We start from the raw sequence: 23,524 nt of genomic DNA, 5'->3' as shown, positions 1-23,524 counted from the left end.
GTGTCCCTCCTTCTCCCCTGTCAGTGTCCCTCTCACTTCTTATGGACCCTCCGGCTCCCACTGCACCATTCCCATCGCCCTGTGACCCAAGGCCCCTTCATTTGCCTCACTCTCCCTTGCCAGGTTCACGTTCCTTTAAAGGGACCCCCAGCAGCCCCTCTTCTCAGCTGGCTCCCACAGCTAAAGGATGCCACTCATTCCATTATCCAGTCACCCACACATTTCCCTGAGCTGTCACTGTGTGGCAGCCCCCATTGTAGGCACTGGGGGAAAACACAGTGAGCAAGGTAGAGGGGCCCTGCCCTCATGGAGCTTGCATTCCAATGGAGAGTTCAACAGAAATGACACAAATAAATATGTGATATCAGTTAGTGGTAAGTGCTTTGAAGAAAAATAAAACAAGGCAGGGAGGTAGTGAGAAGGGTCCTACTTAGATAGGCTAATCAGGGTGGGCTTCTCTGAGGTGGGGGCCTTTGAGCTGAGGCCTGAATGCTGTGGAGGAGTGAGCCCTGCTGAGATGGGGGAAATGGACTTCCAGGTGAGGGAAGCCAGGGGGGCTAGAGGTGAGAATTTGTTTGGCTTGTGATGACCAGACCTAAGTGAGGTATCAGAGAAGAAGAAATGCAAATAGCTCTTGACCAGATGAACAAATGCCCCACCAGGCTCATAATAAGAAGAATGCAAACCAAAACCCAAACTGTGGTTATTTAGACTTTTTGCTTGCTCAGGTCAGAAACAGTATCTGAATTAGTTGGAGGAAAGCCAGGGAGGTATTGACTGGGACAATGCTATACTAGTTCACATATAGAAAGGTCCTTAGATGTCCCCATAGTAGGAGAAATGCACCGAGATAACCACATCTCACTCACCAGATAGGCAAACGTCCAAGGCATTCTACAACACATGCTGTGGGGAAACCCCCTTTCTCATAAATTGCTGGTGGGGAAGCAAAATGGTCCAACCCCAATGGAGGAGAATTTGTCTAAATCTAGCAATATTAGCCATACATTTGCCTTTTAACCCAGCAATTTCACTTCTAGAATTTGTCCCAAAGTTACAGTAGAAAAATGTGAGTAGCTATAAGCCAAGCCTATCCATTGCTGCACTATTTAATAGCAAAAGACTGGAAACAACCCAGATACTCATCAGTAGGGGCTTAGTTGCACCAACGTGGTAAATCCACATAGTGCACATCGTGGAATACCACACAGCTGTAAAAAGGAATGAGAATACTTTTACATATGACTATGTAATGATCTCTAGGATCATGTTTTCTAGTAATAAAAGCAAGACAGAGAAAAATGTGCAAAGTATGCTATCATTTGTCAAAGAAAGGGAGCGAAAATAATACACATATATATTTATATTTTTTTAAATGAGAGAACAGATAAACAATAAAGATGAGATAACAGTAACCTGTATGGGAGGGAGGGAGGGAATTTGCTGGAGGAGACAGGGAGAGAAGCTAGATTTCTTTGTAGATTTGTAGTTTGAGTTTTGAACCATGTAATATGCTTTATACTTATAAAACAAAATTAAATTTACTGAGAAAGCAATCCTTAGGAATCAAATTTGAAGGAAACAAATGAGCCTAACTTGATTTCCAGTTGGTGGAGGAGAGGAACTATTCCAAATGGCTAAAGCACAGGAATCTCTACCATCCTTATGGGATATACCCTTAGGACAAAAAGAACTGGGGGATAAAATCTTAAATTGTTCCTACTGAATATTGTGATTCTGAAGCTGCTGTGTATTGTAGTATTAAATAAGGCAAATGAGGGCCTCCCTGGTGGCGCAGTGGTTGAGAGTCCGCCTGCCGATGCAGGGGATACGGGTTCGTGCCCCGGTCTGGGAGGATCCCATATGCCGCGGAGCGGCTGGGCCCGTGAGCCATGGCCGCTGGGCCTGCGCATCCGGAGCCTGTGCTCCGCAACGGGGGAGGCCGCAACAGTGAGAGGCCCGCATACCGCAAAAAGAAAAAAAAAAAAAAAAAAAAAAAGGCAAATGAGTAATTATGTTACTGGTAAGAACCAAGATATTTGGTGTGGAAGAAGGAGGATACAGATGTATGACTGAAAAATTCTGGATTTGATTTGGAATTATCAGTCTGAACTCATGATGCATGTTATCTTTATTTATTTATTTATTTATTTATTTATTTTTGTGGTACGTGGGCCTCCCACTGTTGTGGCCTCTCCCGTTGCGGAGCACAGGCTCCAGACGCGCAGGCCTCAGCGGCCATGGCTCACGGGCCTAGCCGCTCCGTGGCATGTGGGATCTTCCCGGACCGGGGCACGAACCCGTGTCCCCTGCATCCGCAGGCGGACTCTCAACCACTGCGCCACCAGGGAAGCCCTGCATGTTATCTTTAAAACACATTTATTCAACTATACTTCAGTTACAAAATAAGGTAAAAAAATAAAAATGTAAAAGTAAGGCCTTATTATTTAAAAAAAGTTTAAAAAATACATTTATATATTTTCTAGTTCAGTCCACTAAAAAGTCTTGTAAACAATAGCTGTGCAAAGTTTACAAGTGCAAAGAACACCTCTAAGTCTATAGATTATTATCTTGAAATATGTTGAAATACTAAATGAAACTGAGATAGAAATGACTGATTCCTTATCTGGGGCAGGAAATGGACAGGATGAGTCTGGAACATTTTGTCCTGCCAGAAGGTGAGGCAGCCCTCAAAGACTACTGAGATTGTGTCAAAAGGACACAGGAGCCAACCTGATGAGATTCTCACCAGCAATTTAAGCATCAATAAGATAAAATGACAGTGATGAATTGGGAGATCGGGATCGACATATATACACTAATATGTATAAATGGATAACTAATAAGAACCTGCTGTATAAAAAAATAAACAAAATTCCAAAATTCCAAAAAAAAAAAAGATAAAACAACAGTGGATTTAAACCCATCAAATATGTTTAGTCCGCGAGTTCATAAAGATGCTTAATAAAGTAAAAAACCTCAGTGATCTTCTTTGAAGGATAATGTGAAGCAAGTCATTAAAAAAAAAAAAAAAGCGGGCTTCCCTGGTGGCGCAGTGGTTGAGAGTCTGCCTGCTGAGGCAGGGGACACGGGTTCGTGCCCCGGTCCGGGAGGATCCCACATGCCGCACAGCGGCTGGGCCCGTGAGCCATGGCCACTGAGCCTGCGCATCCAGAGCCTGTGCTCTGCAATGAGAGAGACCACAACAGTGAGAGGCCCACGTACTGCAAAAAAAAAAAAAAAAAAAAAAAAGCTAATTAATAAAGGAAAAGAATCAAGTGTATATTTTGCCTGTCTTACAAAAATGTAGCTCAGGGTAACTCCATAGTAGATGAGAGGTAGTTCCTTGTAATGGAAGTACTCTATGAATAAATAAAGAGGGAATACCATCATTTTGCAATTTATAAAGAAAGAGTAAATCTACGCATTGAGCATGAAGGGCTGCTAATACCACAAAAAGAGATGGCCAGGCATTACATACCCCCGATGGAAGTATATAACACCATTCATGAAGGAGTCTTGCCAAACCCAAAATCTATCAAGCCTCTGGATCTAATGAACAGGACCTACAGGTAAGAGAGAAACCAATTAAATGACACTATGTGGAATTCATCAAGAAAATCCAGACTGAGGAGAATTCTAAAGGACAAATAACATGGTTTTATCATCACCAACAACAAACTGCAAGGAAGAAAAGAGAAGACATGGAGGAGGACTCTATAGACTAAAAGAGACATGAGAGACATAGTAGTTTAGATCCCAGTGTAAGTAAACAAAATGTTAAATAAAGGAAGGATGGAAGGATGGGACCAGGAGGGGGATGGAGAGGGGGCGGGGAGGGAAGAGAACATTGGTAGCGCGGCTGGAGGAATGTGAACACTGGCAGGACATTTGATGATACTGAGGAACTATTCTTGCTTTTGAGTGTGTGTGATGATAGGTATTATGATTTCAAAAGACAAGCTGTTGTCTTTTCAAGATAGACACCGAAATATTTACGGATGAAATGATATGATGTCAGACATCGGCTTCAAAATAACCGGGAGTGAGTGTGAGTGGTTGGGGACATGGAACACTGGTGCTCAGACTTGAACTTGCATCAGAATCACTTGTTGGGGGGGCTTGTTAAAATACAAATACTGGTCCTACCTACCCAGTCTTGGGTGTGGCCCAAGAATTTGCCTTTCCGGTGGTGTTGATACTGTTGGTCTGGGGACCACACTCTGAGACCCACTGGCAGAGAGGAAGGAAGGTTGATCCCAAGCTATTGTTGTACTTGGGTGGTGGGTACATGAAAGCTCATTACAGTATTCTTTTGACTTCTGAATATGTCTGAGATTTTCAACAGTAAACATTAAAAAAATAAAAATGATCCAGAAGGACACATAGAGGGAGGAAAGCCTTTGATGACCCATAGTTGTAATGGGAACATCTATACTCATTAGCAAACCAGACTTGGCTGCTGCCTCTGGGATTGGAAGGTCTCCATCTCTTCCTGCCCACTGAGGGTTAGTGCCTCAGCTCAGCTGTCAATCCTCTTGGAGAACTACCTGGCCTGAGGGGTAGGGAAGTGGTCTTTGTCTCAGGATCTGCATCGTGCTACATCCATTTCCTTAATGTGGTCAATCATTGGAAGAACCATGGTTTGAATGAATCCTAAGATTTTTCTGGCCACTTCACCTGGAAAGGGTGCTTCTGAGCAGAGCTGTGCCAGGGTTCAGCTGTCAGTGGTGGGGGTGATTACTGAACTCAGATGCCCATGTATCCTGCAAGGACCTTTCTCAAACTCCAGATCAGGAGGCATCTCTGTGGGTTTGAGTCCTTCTACTTGCCTTTTTAGATTCATTTATTTATTTATCCATTCACACTTCAGATATTCCTTAGAGTACCTCCTAAGTGACAGGTACTTTTCTAGCCCCTGAGAATACAGCAGGGAACAGAATAGGCAAAAACCTCTGTTTCGTGGAGATTACATTCTAGTTGGGGATACAACAAAGAACAAGTCAAGAAATAAGTGAACAGTTTCAGATAGTGCTATGAATAAAATTAGAGAGAAGATGCTGGATAGTGATTGAGTCCATGTGTGTGTGCATGTGCACACATGGGTACACGTATTTTATTTAGGTGATCAGGGAAGACTTCTCCAAGGATACGACATGTGAGCTGAGAGCTGGATGGTAAGAAGGAGTCGGCCATGTGGAAATCTGGATATTTTTTGACAAAGGCAGTAGCAAGTGGGAAGGCCCTGAGATGAGAAGGAGCTTGGCATTTTTTTTTTTTTTTTTTTGGAATCCCAAGAAGACCAGTGAATCTGGGATGTGGAGAGGAAAGGGAGAAATGGTGAGCTCAGGTGGGAGGGAGAACAGACAAGAGCTAGGGTTCATAGGACCTTGTAAGCATATCCTGGGTGCTTATATACAGACCCCAGGTACCTCCCAGGCTGCCAGTCATCCCCCAGCTATCAAAAGTACATTCTATCTAGAGAAATAGGGCACAATTTTAACAGGGAGGGCCCCTAGGGACTCTAATCTATAGGAAAGTGTTTTGTATAAGCAACTGAATAGTATAATAGAGCCAGTTTGTTGAACCAACATATTAAAAATCCAATAATTTTATTTCAAAATCACTACATGCTCTCGATGCCTATAATTTTACCCTAAGTACACTATTTACTCAATTTAAGATTTGCCCCTATAGTATTACCCATCGTACAGATTCCTCTATGCCAGGTAGTACTATAAGTTATCAGTCATTTCATGCTAATAGAAATGAATTCAAAGCTGTGTCCTTGAAAAGATATTTTTAAAAAGGAAAGCATAAAATTAGTGGACTCAAGAGTACGAGAAGGGATCTCCAGGGAAGAAACAAATCAACAAGGAGAAACTGAAGATGCACCAGGAAAAAACTACCTATTTTACAGTTTGGAGTGAGGCTCTACTTCCTGGATAGACTAATGTCCTCCTGCCAAGATGTGTCAGAGCAAAGCTCTTTCTCTTGAAATAACTCATGTATACCCTCTAATAGCTATTTCCTAAACAGAAAGTGTGCAATAATTCACAGAGCGCTTTAAGTGAACAGAGCAATGGTTAACCTTAAACTCTGTGAACCGTAGGATCTGTCATTAATACAGGGTAGCCTTTTCACGAGGATGAGACCGTTCTATCCCCGAGGCGGCTCACATGGCTGGGGTGAGCAGGTCAGTCACTCCCAACTTTGCATTCGGGGACTTTATATTGGTTGCTTAAAGTCAGCCATGATGAAGATATTTACACCAAAGCCATCATCAAATGCTACACATCAGGCTTTTCTTTTCAGAGCTGATTGTTAAATATTTACCAGCACACTGCTGCTGTGACCCTTAAAAAAATAAGTTTGGGGATATACCATGGCATATGAAAAAACAGCCTTGTTTTGGTTTTGCCTCTTGAACCGACATTAGTGATATTTAAATTTGTATTCATCTTCTTGTACACTTTACATTTCAGCTATATTTATATATAGATAGACCCATTCACTTTCCCAAAAACCTTTGCTGGGCATTCCATGGTTGACCAGATAGACACAAAGGGCCCCTCGAGGCTTTGTGTCACCTGGCTCTTTCTGCCTTGTTTATCCCTGGTTCTGGACAAATTTAACCTTAAATGTGCCTCACCGCCCCCCAAAAAACCCTATTCTTTCTTTGCTCTGGATATTTCTAGTCTGCGGCCCCTGCCTTGGGGGCTCTCTTCACCCCTTCTCTGTCTGACAAAGTCTTACCCATGTTTCAAGGTCAGAGCAGAAGTCATGTCCTGCTCCTTGAGGCTCATCTGCCCCAGCTCCCTTCAGCATCCATTGCTCTTTCTCCAGTGCTCCCACCAAGGGCCATCTGTTCCTCCTTTGCCACCATCACCATTGCCTTGTTTTATAGGTGTTTGTCTCCATGTCTTATCTCCTCCCCTGGATTTTAAGCTCCTTGAGGGTAGTGAATTTTACTTATTCATCATTTTATCCTTTAGAGCAGCTGGTGTAGAGCTTTGTACATAGCAGTAAGTGTTAGTTGAATTATCTGCAGACATGATTTCATATTCCCCACAGTGCCCTGGACAGCACAGTAAGTGTTGTACACACACACACACACACACACACACACACACAGTTTCATCAGTCTAAATATTTCTATTTGTGGACTGATTTCATTTAACCTGGAAATGCCTTGTTGAAGGGGAACATTAGACTCACATGTAGCCCCAAATGAGGATCAACCACAAAACTTCTACCTTCAGTCGAAAATGTCACCTTTCTCATCTGCACGCAAAATTGGACCACCTTGTCTAGTCATGGGTTAGAAAGGTGCCAATCTGTTACAAATCATGACCTCTGATAGCCACTGAAGATGCACCTGCATTCCTACTGGGCATAGATCCTGCCAGAATGTAAGTTCTACTGGTATTTTTGTAACCAATGATAAAATGAAAACGATTCGGATTTTTTTCCTTTGCTCACTTCTACTGTAAAAGAAGGCTGCCCCTGTTTGGTTTGTTCATTCATTAAACAATTATTGCCTTCTCATGCCAGACACTCGGCTAAAGTCTCAAGATATAAAGATGAATTATCCACAGCCCTGCCCTTCTGGGGTTCACATTTAGGAAAAGAGACTGAAAAAGCCATCAGACATGTTCAAAGTCTCAGGCGAAATCAAGCCCCGAGGCTCTGATAATGACCCACATCAGTGCGTTTGCCCGCTAGATTCTGCCATCTGTCCCCGCATGAGATGTTTGCTGCAACTCCTTTCCACTGCCTGCTTTTGGCTTGAATGACCTTGGAACAGCCTGAAATCCCGAGCTTTTAGAGTTCCTGGTCTGCACATATGTGCTTCAAACAGAAATTCACAAACCTCTAATTATCTCCTCTTAGCCGGCTGCCTACATGACTGACGACCAGCTCTTGAGTCACTCCAAGAATGGATTTCTATGTAGCCCGTGCCCGCCCGGGATGCATTAGGATGCCCAGAACATGTGTGGCCGCTCTGAGCGGCACAGGGCAGTTAACAGAAGCCAGGCAATTTGCAAAATGCCTCAACTTCCTGCTCATTTCTGAGGCAGAAAAGGGTCACACCTTAACCTCAGGAGGCTCATCAGCAGAATAATTCCCACCCCCACCCCAAAGAGAGCCTCTGGTGTCAGCTTCTCCCCCCTCCCCACCCTGGCTTTTTGCAAACATAAGCACTCGGCTGAAACAACAGCTATGACTCAGTTCCTAGCGAACGCTGCCTGAATTGATTTAGTCTGAGTTCAGATTTAGCACATAATCATGTTCAATTTGCTCCACTGCACTGCCTAGAGATAAAAGGCTGGGGGGAAAAAAATAGCTCCAGCTTGTGTCAGTCTTTGCGGTGATGTCATTGCCATCAGAGAGCCAGCCGCTCTTACTCTGCCCTGCTGCCTGAGCCGCGGCGGGCTGTGTGCGTGCAGCGGAGCGGGCTCAGGTGCCCAGCTCGGCCATCCCCGGGGCAGGGCAGCGCCCGGCCGGCCTGGAAACATCCACCTGGAAGGCTCTTGCCAGCCCGCACGACTCAGAGGCTGCCTAGCTCTTTATTGTCAATTCCGGAGGGGGAATGCCAGCCCCTAGCATGGACTGTGATGTTTCCACTCTGGTTGCCTGCGTGGTGGATGTGGAGGTCTTTACCAATCAGGAGGTTAAGGTACGCACCTGCAATCTTCTGTTTCATTGTTGCTGTTGCTGAAGCTGCTTGGAGCCTTGTTAGCTTAAGGGAACAAGACTTTGGTTCATAGTTTTCAGCTCACGATCTGCGCTAGAAATGCATGTGGTGAGTGCCTGACTCTATTAATTAGAATAAGTTAGACGAGGGACGGGCACGTTCATTTTCAATGCGATAAGGTTTGAAAAACCACTGTCTGTTTGTTCTTGTCTTTTCTATTAGGGGATCCCCAGTCATCCTTTTCACAGTAGACATGTTTTCATAGTCTCTGTGTCAATAAGAATTTGCCAGTCCTTAATGCTGAGAGGGGTTTTAGATCAATGATTAAATGAAGAAAGCACATATGATAAACATCGTACCCAGGACACCCTGATCGTGGGACATTAACCCCTTGATGGGACGTCACTTACATAGACCGTGATGTGGTCTGCAAATTGAACAAAAGCTATTCTACAGATGGCAGTTTCAATCCCCAGCTCTCTGGAAGTCAGAGTTGGAGAACAGCTGTCTAAATTTCCTTTGTCAGGCAAAAGAAGCAAGTCATTTCCCCTGAACAGTTGTCCATAAAGAAAGTTCAGGCATAAATAAATTTTGCGTAGTATTCTAGGGCGCTGGTCCTCACTGACTGCAGCAATTGTTTGGTTGTCATGGGTAATTGTCTCCTGATGACATACATTCTCTTTGCTTTTCCCCTTTGGTTTTATGTTCTGAAAAAGATGCCATGCTTGTGAAATGGGCATTTTGATTTCTTCTCTCATATTGAAAATAAGAACTAGCAGAAGCTTCTTATTTAAACAGTTCACACACACGACAGAGAGGATAGTTGCTCCTTGTGTGATGGGAGGAAGGAAAGGGGAATTGCACTGCATAATCATTTGTCACCGTCCCCTTAATCTTTACTTAAAGGAAGACCCAGAATTCTTTATTTTGGGGTGTGAGGATGACACCCTGGGGCTTCCCAGGTGGGAATTTATGTGTCCACTAGCATAACACACGGCTCTGTCATTCAAGATTGCAGTTTTGAACACCCTTTTGAAATGAATTCAAGAATCTGTTTTGTTGTTTCTGCATATTTTAAATGTGTGGCCTGCGTTTACCAGTTCTTAGGCCAGTGCTGTGAAGTGTCGAACACCTGTCATGCTGAGGTTCCGAAAATTAGAAGGTAGCGGTTTGGTGCTGCTTGTGGTCGTGTCCACGAATGGAAACATGCGTGTAGCAACTCACAGCCCCGCTGGCCGTACACGCTGTGTACACTCCAGAAGGGAGCAGCCCTCAAAGCCCCTCCAGTTCAAAACCAATTTAAATTCCGATGTGGGTAACTGAGTAGAGAGCCATCTCCCAGCACCTGCTGGAACAGAATGATTCGTACATAAAGTAACACTTTACGATTCCCTTCTCTTCTGAACCGTTCCCTTTTAATTACGTGCTGGGCCTGTGAACATCATAAAATAAATAATCTAGACTTTTTTGGTCCAAGAAATGATGGTGAGAAAATATTGATTAGGGATCTGCAGTCTGCCAGGCATTGTGCTCTTACAGGAAGGAGTTTAAAATATGCTTAGATGACGTATGTATTTGTCATATAGACATACAAAGAACCACTTACCCAATATTTCTCTTCTTTTAATCATTGCTCTTTTTTTACTTATTTTTTATTGAAGTATAGTTGATTTACAATGTTTCAGGTGTACGGCAAAGTGATTCAGTTATATGTGTATATATATTCTTTTTTCAGGTTCTTTTTCATTATAGTTTATTACAAGATACTGTATATAATTCACTCTGCTATACAGTAGTTCCTTGCTATTTATATTTTATATATAGGAGTGCATATCTGTTCATCCCAAATCCCTAACTTATCCCTCCCTCCCCCTTTCCCCTTTGGTAACCAAAAGTTTGTTTTCTATGTCTGTGAATCTATTTCTGCTTTGTAAATAAGTTCATTTGGATCATTTTTTAAGATTCTACATATATGTGATATCATATGGTATTTGTCTTTCTCTGTCTGACTTACCTCACTTAGTATGGTAATCTTTAGGCCCATCCATGTTGTTGCAAACATGCCCAACATTTCTTAAAGACAGACTATTTTGTGGAATTCAGGGGACACAAAATTCTTACAGCTGGTTGTACTTGAGTGGTTGGGATGGTGTCATGGAGCAGGTGGTACTTGAACTTGAAGATGGGTAGATTTTGATACAGGAAGAGGGAGGGCACGGGGACAGGAAGGCATTCCATCTTGCAGTCAGGTGAGTCAGTGCATTTGACTGCAGTAGGATCTCTGTGAGAGACTGGAGTGGGGGACAGAGGGGAGTCAGGGCCAGATTATAAAGCCTCTCACCCTGTTCATCAGAAATGTATGGGGTTTTCTGGGAAGACTCCCACCAGAAAGATGCATTACATGTCCTTCCTGCTAAATAGCTTCGAATTACAGTTGATTTGTTTCTTTGAAACAAGTTACTTAATCATTCTGTGCCTTAGTTTTCTCATCTGTAACATGGGGATAATAGTAGTTCCTACCTTGTTGGCTTGGTAGGAGGATTAAAGAAAATTATACATGTAAAAAAAGTAATACAGTGCCTGACATATTTCGTGTTCAATAAATGTTAGCTGTCACCATTATCGTCATGGTCATCTTTTTAGATGTTCTCTAAAGGTGGTAGGTTACTTTCCCCAGTTTACTGGAATGTCCTATCTCCAGCTGACTTTACAATGACGGTCCAGGACATAGAAAGTGTTTCCACTCCCATCCCCCCCACTCCCCCACACACACAGAGCCCAGCAACTTAGAAAACACTGCCCTTCCGTTCAGACATTTAATCATTTAACATAAATCAGTGACATTATTAACAAGCAAAATTAAGGCAGGCCGAAGAGGTCTGTTGAGAAAACCTATATGTTCCTCGTTCAAAAGTGAGCATGGCTTAGTGTCATGAAGGGACGTTCAGATGTCAGATTCTGGCACCAAAGTTTCTCCAAAGGTAAACATCATTAATTACCTATTTCAGATCCATAGTGGAGCCAGGAGTTCCTTTCTTCCAAGTCCAATATTTCCTGTCAGAGAAAAGGAAGGCACCGGTTGGGGGTCTGTTTCACCTGCCTGCATCCAGCTTGCTTGATCTCAGGCTCTTTTTTGCTTTTTACAGACTCTCCCTTTCTACCTGGAGCCCCACTGGGAAGCAACCACACCAGGGTTATGCAACCAGCAGACTTTCTTAGCAAATACAGTGGTTAATTTGAAGGGGGTGGAGAAAATGCAAATCTAGTGACTTATAGCAATTTAGAAAACCTTATTCTCCATGGGGGATCTCAGCTGGTTGCCTTGGGGGCCCTTCAGGCTCCAAGTTCCTAAATTTTGCCAAAGCTGCTAGAGCAGTATTACCAAATAGAAGAGGAAATCAGGCAAATACATCCCCATATTTGTCTTTCTCCGGAAACTCCATTGATAGTGTTGTGAGCTTAGCTGTCTGTTTGATGGCAAAGGATGCTTAGAAAGATAAAGAAATTCGAAGCCCTTAATAGAAGGAAAATGACATGGTGAACTGTAGAGTTTGTGTACGTGCGCACGTGTGTGTGTGTGTATGTGAACAGGGGCAGAGTTGATTTTCTCCAGTGTTCTTCTCATGTTCTGAAAATAGTCTCCCCCGCCCCTCAACAAGAGCCAGATGCTTGAGGAAATGAAAGGGATCCAAAGATGGGTAATAAAATTTTACTTTACTTTAGTCCAGTTGTTCTTAAACCTGATAACACATTGGTATCCCCTGGAGAGCTTTTAAAATATTGACGATGCTCAGGCCGCACGTCCAGAACTTCTAACTTGGCTGGTCTGAGTGCAGCTGGGCAAGATGATTATATAAAGTCAGCGTCTTGTCTCTTCTAGACACAGGTAGGTACAGGTGAAGTCAGTCCAGAATTATCTAGAATACCCTCTTTTGAAACACTTTGATCCATTCCCCCGAATGAAGCCTTGATGGATGCAGTTTCAGAAGCAATGTCTCTAAGCTATCAGAAATGTCAAGGCTCACCCAACACTCTTGGCCCAGTTCACCACCCCTGCCATCCCTCCACCTAGTTCTGAGCTGGTGGTAAACACCCTCTTCCACTGCTGGCTGCAGCCTATAGCAGAATGTCGCCCCTTCTCCCGAGCACATCTGAGCCTGGGGCTGCCGCTTCTCTGCAGTGGGAGCTCCCCACACAGAAAAAGGGTGGATGCCTCCTCTCTGGGCTGGAGAGCTCCAGATTCACATCCCAAGTATCCAGTCCTGTCTCCATGGTCATCCAGACAGGAGACAGGAAGCTCATAAAGCTTCTTTCTACTCCTCAGGACAGGCAGGAAACATGGCAAGTCTTATAAGAAGACCAGAAATGTCAAAGACCCTGGGAGCTGGAGATTTAGATGCAAACTATTACATTCATATATATATATAACTGAGTCACTTTGCTGTACAGCAGAGATTGACACAACACTGTAAATAAGCTATACTTCATTAAAAAAACAAAAATAAGAACATTTGTGTGGTGCTCTTAACTCCTAACCAGATGATGCTCTAAGCACTGGGAGAGAGAGAAGACAGACATCCCTGCCCTCACGGAGTGTATGTTTTAACACAGGAGGCGGACAATGAACTAGTAAACAAATAAACGTATACTGTAATTTCAGGCAGCGATAAGGGTTTTGAAGAAAGATGAAGCAGAGGGAGGGGGTGAATTGCTGGAGGAGAGGTTGCATTGGGGGCCCTTTAGGCTCCTATTTCCTAAATGTTGCCAAGACTGCCAGATCAATAGTCCCTGAAAGAGGAGGAAATCAGGCAAATGGCGTTCCTCTGTATTTGTCTCTCTCCAGAAATTCCGTTGGCCACTTTTGAATGGATGGCCAGTAGAAGCATTTCTGGCGAGGCGACAGTTTTTGAAACGTCACTGTTCCAGTGTCATTCAGGGATCTGAAGTGAGTGAAAGGACCGCATATGGATCTGAGGGAAAAGCATTCCAGTAGAGGGAACAGTAGAGGCAAAGAGAGGCCATCTTATCTGATGTGTTCTTTCTCAACCCCACCATTTAACCCAGTGGTCCCCAACCTTTTTGGCACCAGGGGCAGGTTTCATGGAAGACAGTTTTTCCACAGATGGGGGCTGGGGGATGGTTTCAGATGATTCAAGTGCATTACATTTATTGTGCACTTTATTTCTATTATTATTACATTGTCATATATAATGAAATAATTATACAGCTCACCATAATGCAGAATCAGTGGGAGCCCTGAGCTTGTTTTCACGTGCCACTCACTGATAGGGTTTTGATATGAGTCTGCAAGCAATTGATTTATTGTGGTCTCTGTGCAGTCAAACCTCTCTGCTAATGATAATCTGTATTTGCAGCCACTCCCCAGCACTGGCATCATGGCCTCAGCTCCACGTCAGATCATCAGGCATTAGATTCTCATAAGGAGCGCGCAACCTAGATCCCTCACATGTGCATTTCACAGTAGGGTTTGTGCCCCTATGAGACTCTAATGCCACTGCTGATCTGAGAGGAGGCGGAGCTCAGGCGGTAACACGAGAGATGGGGAGGGGCTGTAAATACAGATGAGGTTTCGCTTGCTCACCCACCGCTCACCCCCTGCTGTACAGCCTGGTTCCTAACAAGCCACGGACCGGTACTGGTCCATGGCCTGGGGGTTGGGGACCCCTGATTTAACCTATTTCCATCATTCATTCATTCAGAGACCTACTGAGGCTGTCAAGATCTTATGCCATAATTTTTATTTTTTTAACGCTGCTCCTTTTTAGAAATTGTGCTTAATCTAATTCCCTCATGTTATGTTTTAAGCCTGGTGGTTCTCTTGGAGGAAAGGGAAATATAAGCAGAAATTTGTTCTCAGCATGATAATTTTTCATACACTTGAAATCTTAGGATCACTGTAGAACTTTTCTTTCCCTTCTAAAAGTCTAGGGCCTTTTCAAGGTGACTCATAAGTCCTACTTTCTCTCCTCTGCTTTTAGAATTTCCCAGTATCCTCCTAATCCATGCAATCTTGGGCAAGTCTCTTAACCTTTCTGGACGCGTGGTGATTATGCTGAGAAAAATGCCAATGCTTTGTGTATTTTGTTTTCTTTTTTCACACAAAAGTGTGATGTGACTGACTCATAGTCTGTGTCATGCTGTTGCGTGAGTTCTGAAAAAAAAAAAAAAACCTAGCACATCTTGGCCATTTAGTACAAAGAAATCTCTTTGGCATTTGAACCACTGGAAATTTCACGACTTGTTTTGTTTGGCTGGATTCGAAGGAGGAGAAGGATGGAGGAGAGTTGGTGTGACACGCTTTGCCTTCTGCTTTGGGGAGAGACAGATGACACAAATGAAGATGTGGGTATTGCGTATCGGGATTGATTTGGAAGAGAAACTTGTGGGTATTTGTTAGGAGAGCTTGTCAAGCTTCATGCCTATTTCTTATGCTTTTTGCAAATGCAGTGCTGGGCAGAGGATCTGGCTGCAATCGTGACTTTTTGGTTCCGTAGAACTCGAAAGGTCTTTCAGAATCTTCAGAAACCCTTGTGTTCACTCAGTAACTTATAAGAATTTGAGTTGTGTATGATTTCATTCTCAAACACTGAAACCCTCTGGAACTATTCGCGGCAACTTTTAGGAACCAAAATGTTAAGTTAACAGAAACTCTTATTCTCTGTTCAATGACTGGAATTTTAAATAATATTTGTTACATGTCTCCAGACCACTTTTAGTTTCTGAAAACCAAAAGGGAGTGTGTGGGGAGGATGGGAGAGGGGGAGTGTGTGGGGAGGGTGGGGGAGGGGGAGTGTGTGGGGAGGATGGGGGAGGGGGAGTGTGTGGGGAGGATGGGGGAGGGGGAGTGTGTGGGGAGGATGGGGGAGGGGAATGGGGTGGCCTGCCCATACCAGATTCTAATCCTCCAGCACAACAAAAGCATGTTCTTCCTCTGCTAATGAAATGGACTAGAATTGAGGCCATTTTGGAAACAAATGAATTAATACAAAACTGAATGTTAGACATTAACCCTAAAAAATACTTTAAGAAACTTAACATTCTTAAAGTGCACTGTTGAATATTATCTTGCCTCTGAAGAAAGTAGCAAACACCTTTCACAGATTGGGAAGAAGGGATTTTATGCAAGTGACAGATGCTCCCTGAGAAGGTTAACAGGCAGATTTCTCAGCCACCTGTCACATTAGGGAAAGACAAGGTACAGTATTCAACTAATGACATTGTAAAGCAGGAAAGCCCACTGAAAAGTTGCTTCTCTGTTTAGTGTCTTTTAACTGTTGGAAAGTAATTCAAACATTGAAAGTTGCTACCTCTTACCTGAATGTCAGATTTATTCAAAACAGTAACAACAAAACAGTATCTTCGTTAACATCGTTCTTCTAAAGAAACCGATTTTAATGTAAAACTCAGAGAGTACCATTTGCATCCTTAGTGATTCTGAGTACAACTATCAGTAATTTATAATAGCCTGTTTTAGTACTTTCTGATGAAGCTTAAAATTGACAAATAGAAAAGAAAATCATACCTGAAACATTTATTATCACTGGGTATATTTAGGTTGTAAGCTTAAATGGCATCACAGCTTTGTGGTGAAGAACCCGGCTTTCCAGGGAGGTCATCAACCTTCCAGCCCATTCCTGGCCTAGAATTTCTTAAAGTAAGGCGACAGTATCTTTACATAAGGGGAATGTATCTCTTCCAAGCTCTAAATCTAAGCTGATTCCAAAAGATTAGTCAAAAGAACATTGAGAGATTATTTAATGAGGTCTTCAAGCAGGTAAAAAGGAGTTGTGAACTCTTCACTCTATCTACAATGGATCATTTATCTTAAAACTGTTTGAGAATAAAATATCCACCAACTTAGACCTTCCGTAGAAAATACTCACTGGATGTGCCTTTGTATTCCTCTTTGGGATAAAGGTATCCAGGGGGAAAAATATACACAGCGACACACACACACGTGAAAATGTATTGTATGTATATACTATATATAAATATATTTTTTCTTCCATAACCCTGGAAGGTTTCTTTCTGTTCTGCTCCGGCCCTATCTAACCAGCTATTGGAAACTGTGGGCTCTTAACCATGTCAAGAGATGAAGAGCCCAGAGAAGGCTCCTGGCAAAAAGTTGAACAGACGTCTAAACAATTGCTAAACAGTTTCTCCGGGTTGGGGTGGAGGTGGCAGGGGGACACGAAGAAATTCATGGTCTTTTCTTTTTATTGTTATATGCCAAGGAAATGTTTACATCCTTACAGTCCAGTAGCACAATTACTCTCCAGAATTTAATATACCAGTTCTGAACTATGAAATTTTTTTAAAAGGTTTTCAAAATGATCTTGACCCTTCAGCTTCCAGAAAGATAACTTTAACAAATGTATCCTTCTTTGTTATACTGGACTTCACACCAGCTTTCATTCCCCGCCCCACCTTCACCCAAATAACATCTTCACTAATATTCTACTTGTCCCAACAATCAGATTGTTTGCTACTTAGTTGTAAGATTTATTTCCTGCATCTCTGATGGGTCTAAAGGAATATGCAAGCAGTGTTTATGCTGTGCCCCAAAGATTTGATTGGGGGGGCGCATTTACTAAGTTGAGCATTAAACCATCTCACATGATGGCAAATGTAACCCCCCAGAGATAGTCATTTTCATGGATCAATATTTTATGTTATCAAGATGGACAATTTTAAAAATTGTAACAACCCTTCTTCTTCACTAAATACTTCTGAGTACATGACACACACCAGGGTACTCCTTGTCATCCCCATAATAGCCCGGGGCGTCTATTTTTCTGCCCTGTTTTAAACAGGTTCCTGATCAGAGACATTACATTTTTGCACAAGATCACACAGCTATTAATTGGCAGAACTGGGACTCGAACTGTGGTCTGCTTCACTCTTCCCCCTACCGAAATATTCCTAAGGATTAACAAGCCATTAATCGATTATTGGGGGGGAAAGAAAAGATATATATCTCAAAGGATAAGACATTGAACTCATATGTAGTATTTCCTCTAGTGTTCAAAACACTGTTTTTGTCTTATATTACTTCTCAGATTAGGGAGTACTACTTTTACATAAATCAGTAGTGGAGATCATTTTACTTTTCTCAGTAAATCTAACATGATGGCAGTTCTAGGCATAGCATCTGTTTTGGATTTCATCTGAAAATTTGTTTCAACACCTAATAATGCCATCTAGTTGGGGAGAAAAAAAAGTGCTGGAAAACCCAGGAGCTCACCAAGAGGTGGATAATAACTGGTATGGCAGTTCCGCCACCTCTTTCTGCATGTCGGAGAACATTTTCCAGGACTGGGTGAAGGGTGATCTCTGAAGAATTGTAGAACAGCAGTGTTGAAAGTTTTAATTGCAATAATAATATTTTACTTTTGGACAGGGCTTTCCAAATTATACAAAACTCAGCTTTCTCTCTGGAGATCTCCAAGGTTGAACAAGACCACACAGTTCCTCAGGGGAAGCTTGGACTGGGATTTGTTCACAACACTGCACAAGATGTCTTGGTTTATTACTATAGCCTGTATCAATAGTACCTCTGAGAGAATTGATTTCATCTTCTGTGACTTCACTGTACCTTTAGGTATTGACTAAGAAAACCTCTCAGGCCACCTTTCCTGGAACAGGATATGTAAGCAATGAGCAAACTTAATAATAGCAACAGTGTATTGAGCACTTACTATTTGTCAGGCACTGGACAAAGTGCTTTTATTCATTCATTCATTCATCAAATATATATTGAGTGCCTTCCATACTCAAGGCCTCACACTAGGTTCCAGAGATACAGAGGGTAACAGTCCTGTTGGACGCAAAACTCTGTGCTCTGTCATTATGCAGTGGTGGCCTTTATTCCACTCAGTTCCAGGTTTCCCAAAAAAGGCAATGCCGTTTCGACCTCCAAAGAGGCCTCCTTTGCTGACTTAGGGCACGTGAGAAGGAAGCAAGTCCAGCCTCCAAGTCAGACATCCTGGTTAGAATTCTCTATTTGGCCACTTGGCCACTTACTGTGTGACCTTGAGCAAGGAGCCTTCCCTCTCTGTGCCTCAGTTTCCTCAATTACAAAAGGAAGAAAATAATAGTGCTTACCTGATCGCTTGGCAGGCAGAACACACACCGGTAATGTTAACCTTTATCATCATCCATCATCATCATCATTATCATCAGTATTAGTAAACTTTTCATATAGAGTTTTGAGTTTTCTTCTCAAGGCACTTCACCTATAATAGGGGCACTGCCCCTATTTTATCAGACACTTGCCTATGGTTTTCAACTCATCTTTACACAGAGGAAGCAGTGCCCTACCTCAGCGACACTCTGAGGTCACAGAACCAGAGAGGGAAGCAACTGGTTCAGCAGGTGAGTGAGGAACCACAGACCCAGACAGTTGGCCTTGACGTCCAGACCCAAGGCCAGTTTTTTTTTTTTTTTTTTTTTTTTGCGGTACGTGGGCCTCTCACTGTTGTGGCCTCTCCCACTGCAGAGCACAGGCTCCGGACGCGTAGGCTCAGTGGCCATGGCTCACGGGCCCAGCCGCTCCGCGGCATGTGGGATCTTCCCAGACCGGGGCACGAACCTGTGTCCCCTGCATCGGCAGGCAGACTCCCAACCACTGCGCCACCAGGGAAGCCCCCAAGGCCAGTTTTAATAAGCATTCAGAGAACAGGTTATATGGCAGAATACAGGGGCTTTAAGGCACGATGCCCATTAAGGAAAAGAGAAGTTGAACTCAGAACCCATTTCCTCAAGACATATTTAAACACCTCTCTCTGAGCAGGAATTTTAAATGGAGTTGTTGACTAGTTTCACCACAGTTATGCTAAACCATAATTGCAATACTTTCAATATTGATCTTCACTTCCCATATCTACTTTAAAACTGTGGTGATAGGTGGAAATTAGATTAATTATCCAGGCTAAGCTCAGTTTCTCTTTTGCTTAATAGGCCTTTTGCCCTAGAAACTCTGTTTTCTGCCATGCACACCTACCTATGACTGCTTATTAACTCGTATCATAACTAGCAAATCATTCTGTGATACTTAAAACAAAACAAAATAAAAACTAAGCTAAAGCCCTACTATTCATTGCCTGGATGAATAAGCAGTAGACCTGAATTATTAATGAGAGGGATAGTAGATGACCTATTTTATATTCTTTCTCTGTAGGGAATTGTTCCATACATCATAGTGCTCAGCAAAATAATATTCTATATTTAAATAACACTTAGCATATGATTAGCCACAATTGATGTTTATGAAGGTCTCAGAAGACTTGAACCCTCTTTCAGTGAGTGCGTCCTCATGCCACCCCTCTGTTATAGGTGGGAAGTATTATTTTCTCAATGAGAAATTCAGGTTAGAAGTGTTCTCCAAACCCAACCAGTAGAGAGATTCAAGTTTGCTCCTTGTTACTTCACATTCTTTTTTAAAAATTTATTTTATTGCAGTGTAGCTGATTTATAATGTTGTGTTAATTTCTGCTGTACAGGAAAGTGATTCAGTTATACATATATATACATTCTTTTTCATATTCTTTTCCATTATGGCTTATCACAGGACACTGAATATAGTTGCTATACAGTAGGACCTTGTTATCCATTCTATATTTAATATATATAATAGTTTGTATCTACTAATCCCAAACTCCCAATCATAACCTCCTCCAAACCCCCTCCTCCTTGGCAAACAAAGGTCTATTCTGTATGTCTATGAGTCTGTTTCTGTTTCGTAGATATGTTCATTCATGTCCTATTTTAGATTCCACATATAGTTACTTCACATTCTTATTCCATAATTCTTGGAGGCAAAACCAAGAAACAACTTGGTACAACTTGGGACAATGGTATAGTGTCTTGTTCTTTGGAGGCAGAAAGACCTGAATTCATGCTATGTCTTATTTATGACTTTCCTCATATGTTAAAAAAAGATACAGATTTAGGTTAAGGGCTATTGAGATGTCAATGATCCATAAAGCATTGCTGATGCCTGCATTTAGCATGAGTGGGGCATCTCATCCGTTCATTCTGCATTTAACAAACATGGCAGAACACTTGGTAGGTCGTAGGCGCTGCTTCAGTACTTGGGATGGAAGCATGCCTCCTGCCCTCGAGGAGCTCATAGCTGATGGAGGAGTGAAGGTAATAAATAGATACATAGAGTTTAGAAAAGGCCATGGTTTGAATAAGCCCAGTACACTGTGGAAACCTCTGGGAGGGAGGTCTGGAATGAAGAGGAAAGGTTTCCCCAAGGAAGTAACTCTTGAGTTACTGCTTTAAAGGTTAAGTGGGTGTTCGACAGGTGAACGAAAGATGGAAATCAGAGAGGGGCACCCTGGGAGAGAGAGGAACCTGCACCACAGCAGAAATGCCAGGAGAGTGGTGACTCCTAGGAAGTAGAGCCCTGGGTGGGTGCTGGATTGTACGGAGGCTGGGCCCACTTTGTGAAGGAATTTGGATGTTATGCTCAAGTCCAATCAGATGGGCCATGGGAAACATCTTAAACAGGGGAGTGACTGTCCACCTGGTGTGACACAGGGTCCTCTCTGGTGGTAGTAGGACTGTGGCTGCACCAAGGCTGATGCTGCAAAGAGGCTGGCATGGGGGAAGAGCTGCCACCAGGCAGAATGGGAATCTGCAGAGTCCGAGCATCCGTGAATTACGCTCATACTCTTTTGTTATTCCTTGTCTTGCGTTTTTAAAGAGGAAAGAGGTCAAAACAGGAAAACAACTGCTTGCGGAAGTCATTAGGTTGCCCTTTGACGAGTTTGAAGGGGAAGGGCATATACGTTAGTGCTACACCCAGGATATTCAGGGATGCATTCAATCCAGCAGACGTATACTGATTGTTTTCTAGGGCCAGGAGTCGAAAGTCCAGGAATCCAAACCCTGGTCCCTGCCCTGGGGAATCACTTGGTCTGTGGGCAAGGGAGGCTGACTTAGAATAACAGGCAAATGTCTTTTATCCAATAAGTCTGCCCTATTGCTTCTTCAAATTTCTAATAACTGGGAAATAGAAATTCAGTGATGTTGAATGCTGGACCTAGAATATTCTGGGTTCCTCCTGAGAGCAAATACACTTACAGGGGAAAAAAAGAAACAAACGTGCAATATTTTGCTAAAATATGTTCCTAGGGGCTAAGATTCCCCCAGTGTAGCACACACAAATCAAACAGCAAGAAAAGTTTAGGAATTCCCTGGCGGTCCAGTGGTCAGGACTCAGCGCTTTCACTGCCGAGGGCCCGGGTTCCATCCCTGGTCAGGGAACTAAGGTCTCACAAGCCTCGTGGCCCAGCCAAAAAAAAAAGAGAGAGAGAGGGAAAGAAAAGTTTGATGCCATCTCTTGTTAGTTAACTGTTGCCATCATTCCAGTGGTCTTGTCCCAGTACAGTAGTCTATATATAATAGATGCTGAATAAAAGTTAGATGAAGGGATGCATTACTGGGGTCTGCGTTTGTTGCCAGCCTTGTTTTAGGCGACAGGATGGAGGAAGGAAGAGGAACGGGGAGCCTTCTCTGCCTGTCAGGACAGACTCCAAAAGCTGCACCTATCCCTTCCTCTCAGATTCAGCCGGACCAAACCTGGGTGCACGGATACATCTGGATACAAGAGAGGCTGAGGATAGCACCTTGTTCCTGGTGGCCCCGTGCCCAGGTAAAATCAGGATTCTATTATAAAAAGAAGGGGAGAAAGGTGGCTATGGAGGGACCCACAATGTCTAGTGCTAGTGACACATGGACCCTTTAAAGAAATGACTTGAGAACTCAAGTTGCAGAATTCACCTATGTTAAATGACAACCCAGAAGGAGTTCATGAATCCTCAAAACACACAGTCTAGAGGAAGTTTGTCGAATTTCATGAGACAGGTAATCTTTGATCTGGGGTTTGAAAGACATGGCAGGTACTAGTAGGCTCTCTCTCTCCAACCTGGCTACTCCCTTCCAGGTCAGCTGGTAAGATTAGAGCCCCAGCAGGCTGCCTCTCCCATCCCGTCTCCATGACTTGGCACTTGCCGTTCTTCCATGCTGACTGAGCATCCCACACACTTCCCTGCTATAGGTACGGCTGCTGTCCTCTTGGGTAGTTCTGTCTGTTTAAAGATAGGTCTGTATTGACAGATGGCAAGGCCATCTCTAATCAGATCCAGAGTATCATTCAGATCCTTTGCAGTCAGTGGCTAGGGCTGGTATTATGCTGAATAGGCTAGCAAGTTTCTACCCCGCTGGGTACTAAGACGTCTTCAGCCTTCCTCTGCCCTTCATAGATGCAACAGAGCCCATGATGCAGCCATGGCTTCGGGGAGACTGAAGGAGGGCTGAACCAAGAGTCAGAAGCCCAAGGTGCAGGTCTTTAGGCCACTCAAGAAATTTAACTTCTCTCATAGACCATTGGAATGAAAAATGCCTAGATGAGCAGTGGGTGCCATGCAGAGGGAATGGGTTTTGGATTCAAACCAGTCTGGGCTGGAGCCCTAACCCTGACAGTTACTTGTTTTGCAGCTGTGGGAAGTTTTCTTTATCTCTGAGTCATGGTCTTCTGATCTGTAAAATGGATATAAAAATGCTGCTCTACAGAGTAGAGTAAGAATGTAAAGAATGAAGGCACTCAATAAGCGGCTATTATTTTTCTTGTCTCTTTCATCCCTATACATCGATGATGAAATTACCTTAAATTCAACCGAGTCCAATAGTGAGATTTAGCTCTGTTAAAAGCGCAGTGGTTCTGCGATATTGAAGATAACGTTATTAGCTCCATCCATAGAATTATATGTCATTTTTCTGAAATCCACACAATTT

The 23,524-nt window shown here is 43.0% G+C and overlaps 1 protein-coding gene across 2 annotated transcripts in view; it reads left to right on the top strand.

Moving 5' to 3' along the window:
* Positions 1-23,524, top strand: part of RCAN2 (regulator of calcineurin 2) — a 266,217-nt gene that overhangs the window by 164,357 nt on the left and 78,336 nt on the right. Inside the window, exon 1 of one of the 2 annotated variants that reach the window (XM_082638015.1) lies at positions 8,401-8,680. The exons of the other annotated variant lie outside the window; for it this stretch is intronic. Coding sequence (XP_082494141.1) covers positions 8,594-8,680 — 87 coding nt within the window. The 5' untranslated portion in view covers positions 8,401-8,593. Of the gene's footprint in view, positions 1-8,400; positions 8,681-23,524 lie in introns of those variants that run through there. 2 annotated transcript variants of the gene reach the window in all.

The sequence above is a fragment of the Mesoplodon mirus genome, assembly GCF_964341445.2.
Source record: "Mesoplodon mirus genome assembly, chromosome: 12".
NCBI classification, from domain to species: Eukaryota; Metazoa; Chordata; class Mammalia; order Artiodactyla; family Ziphiidae; genus Mesoplodon; species Mesoplodon mirus.
Note: the sequence above shows the minus strand (reverse complement) of the source record. Positions and strands in the feature narration are given on the sequence as shown.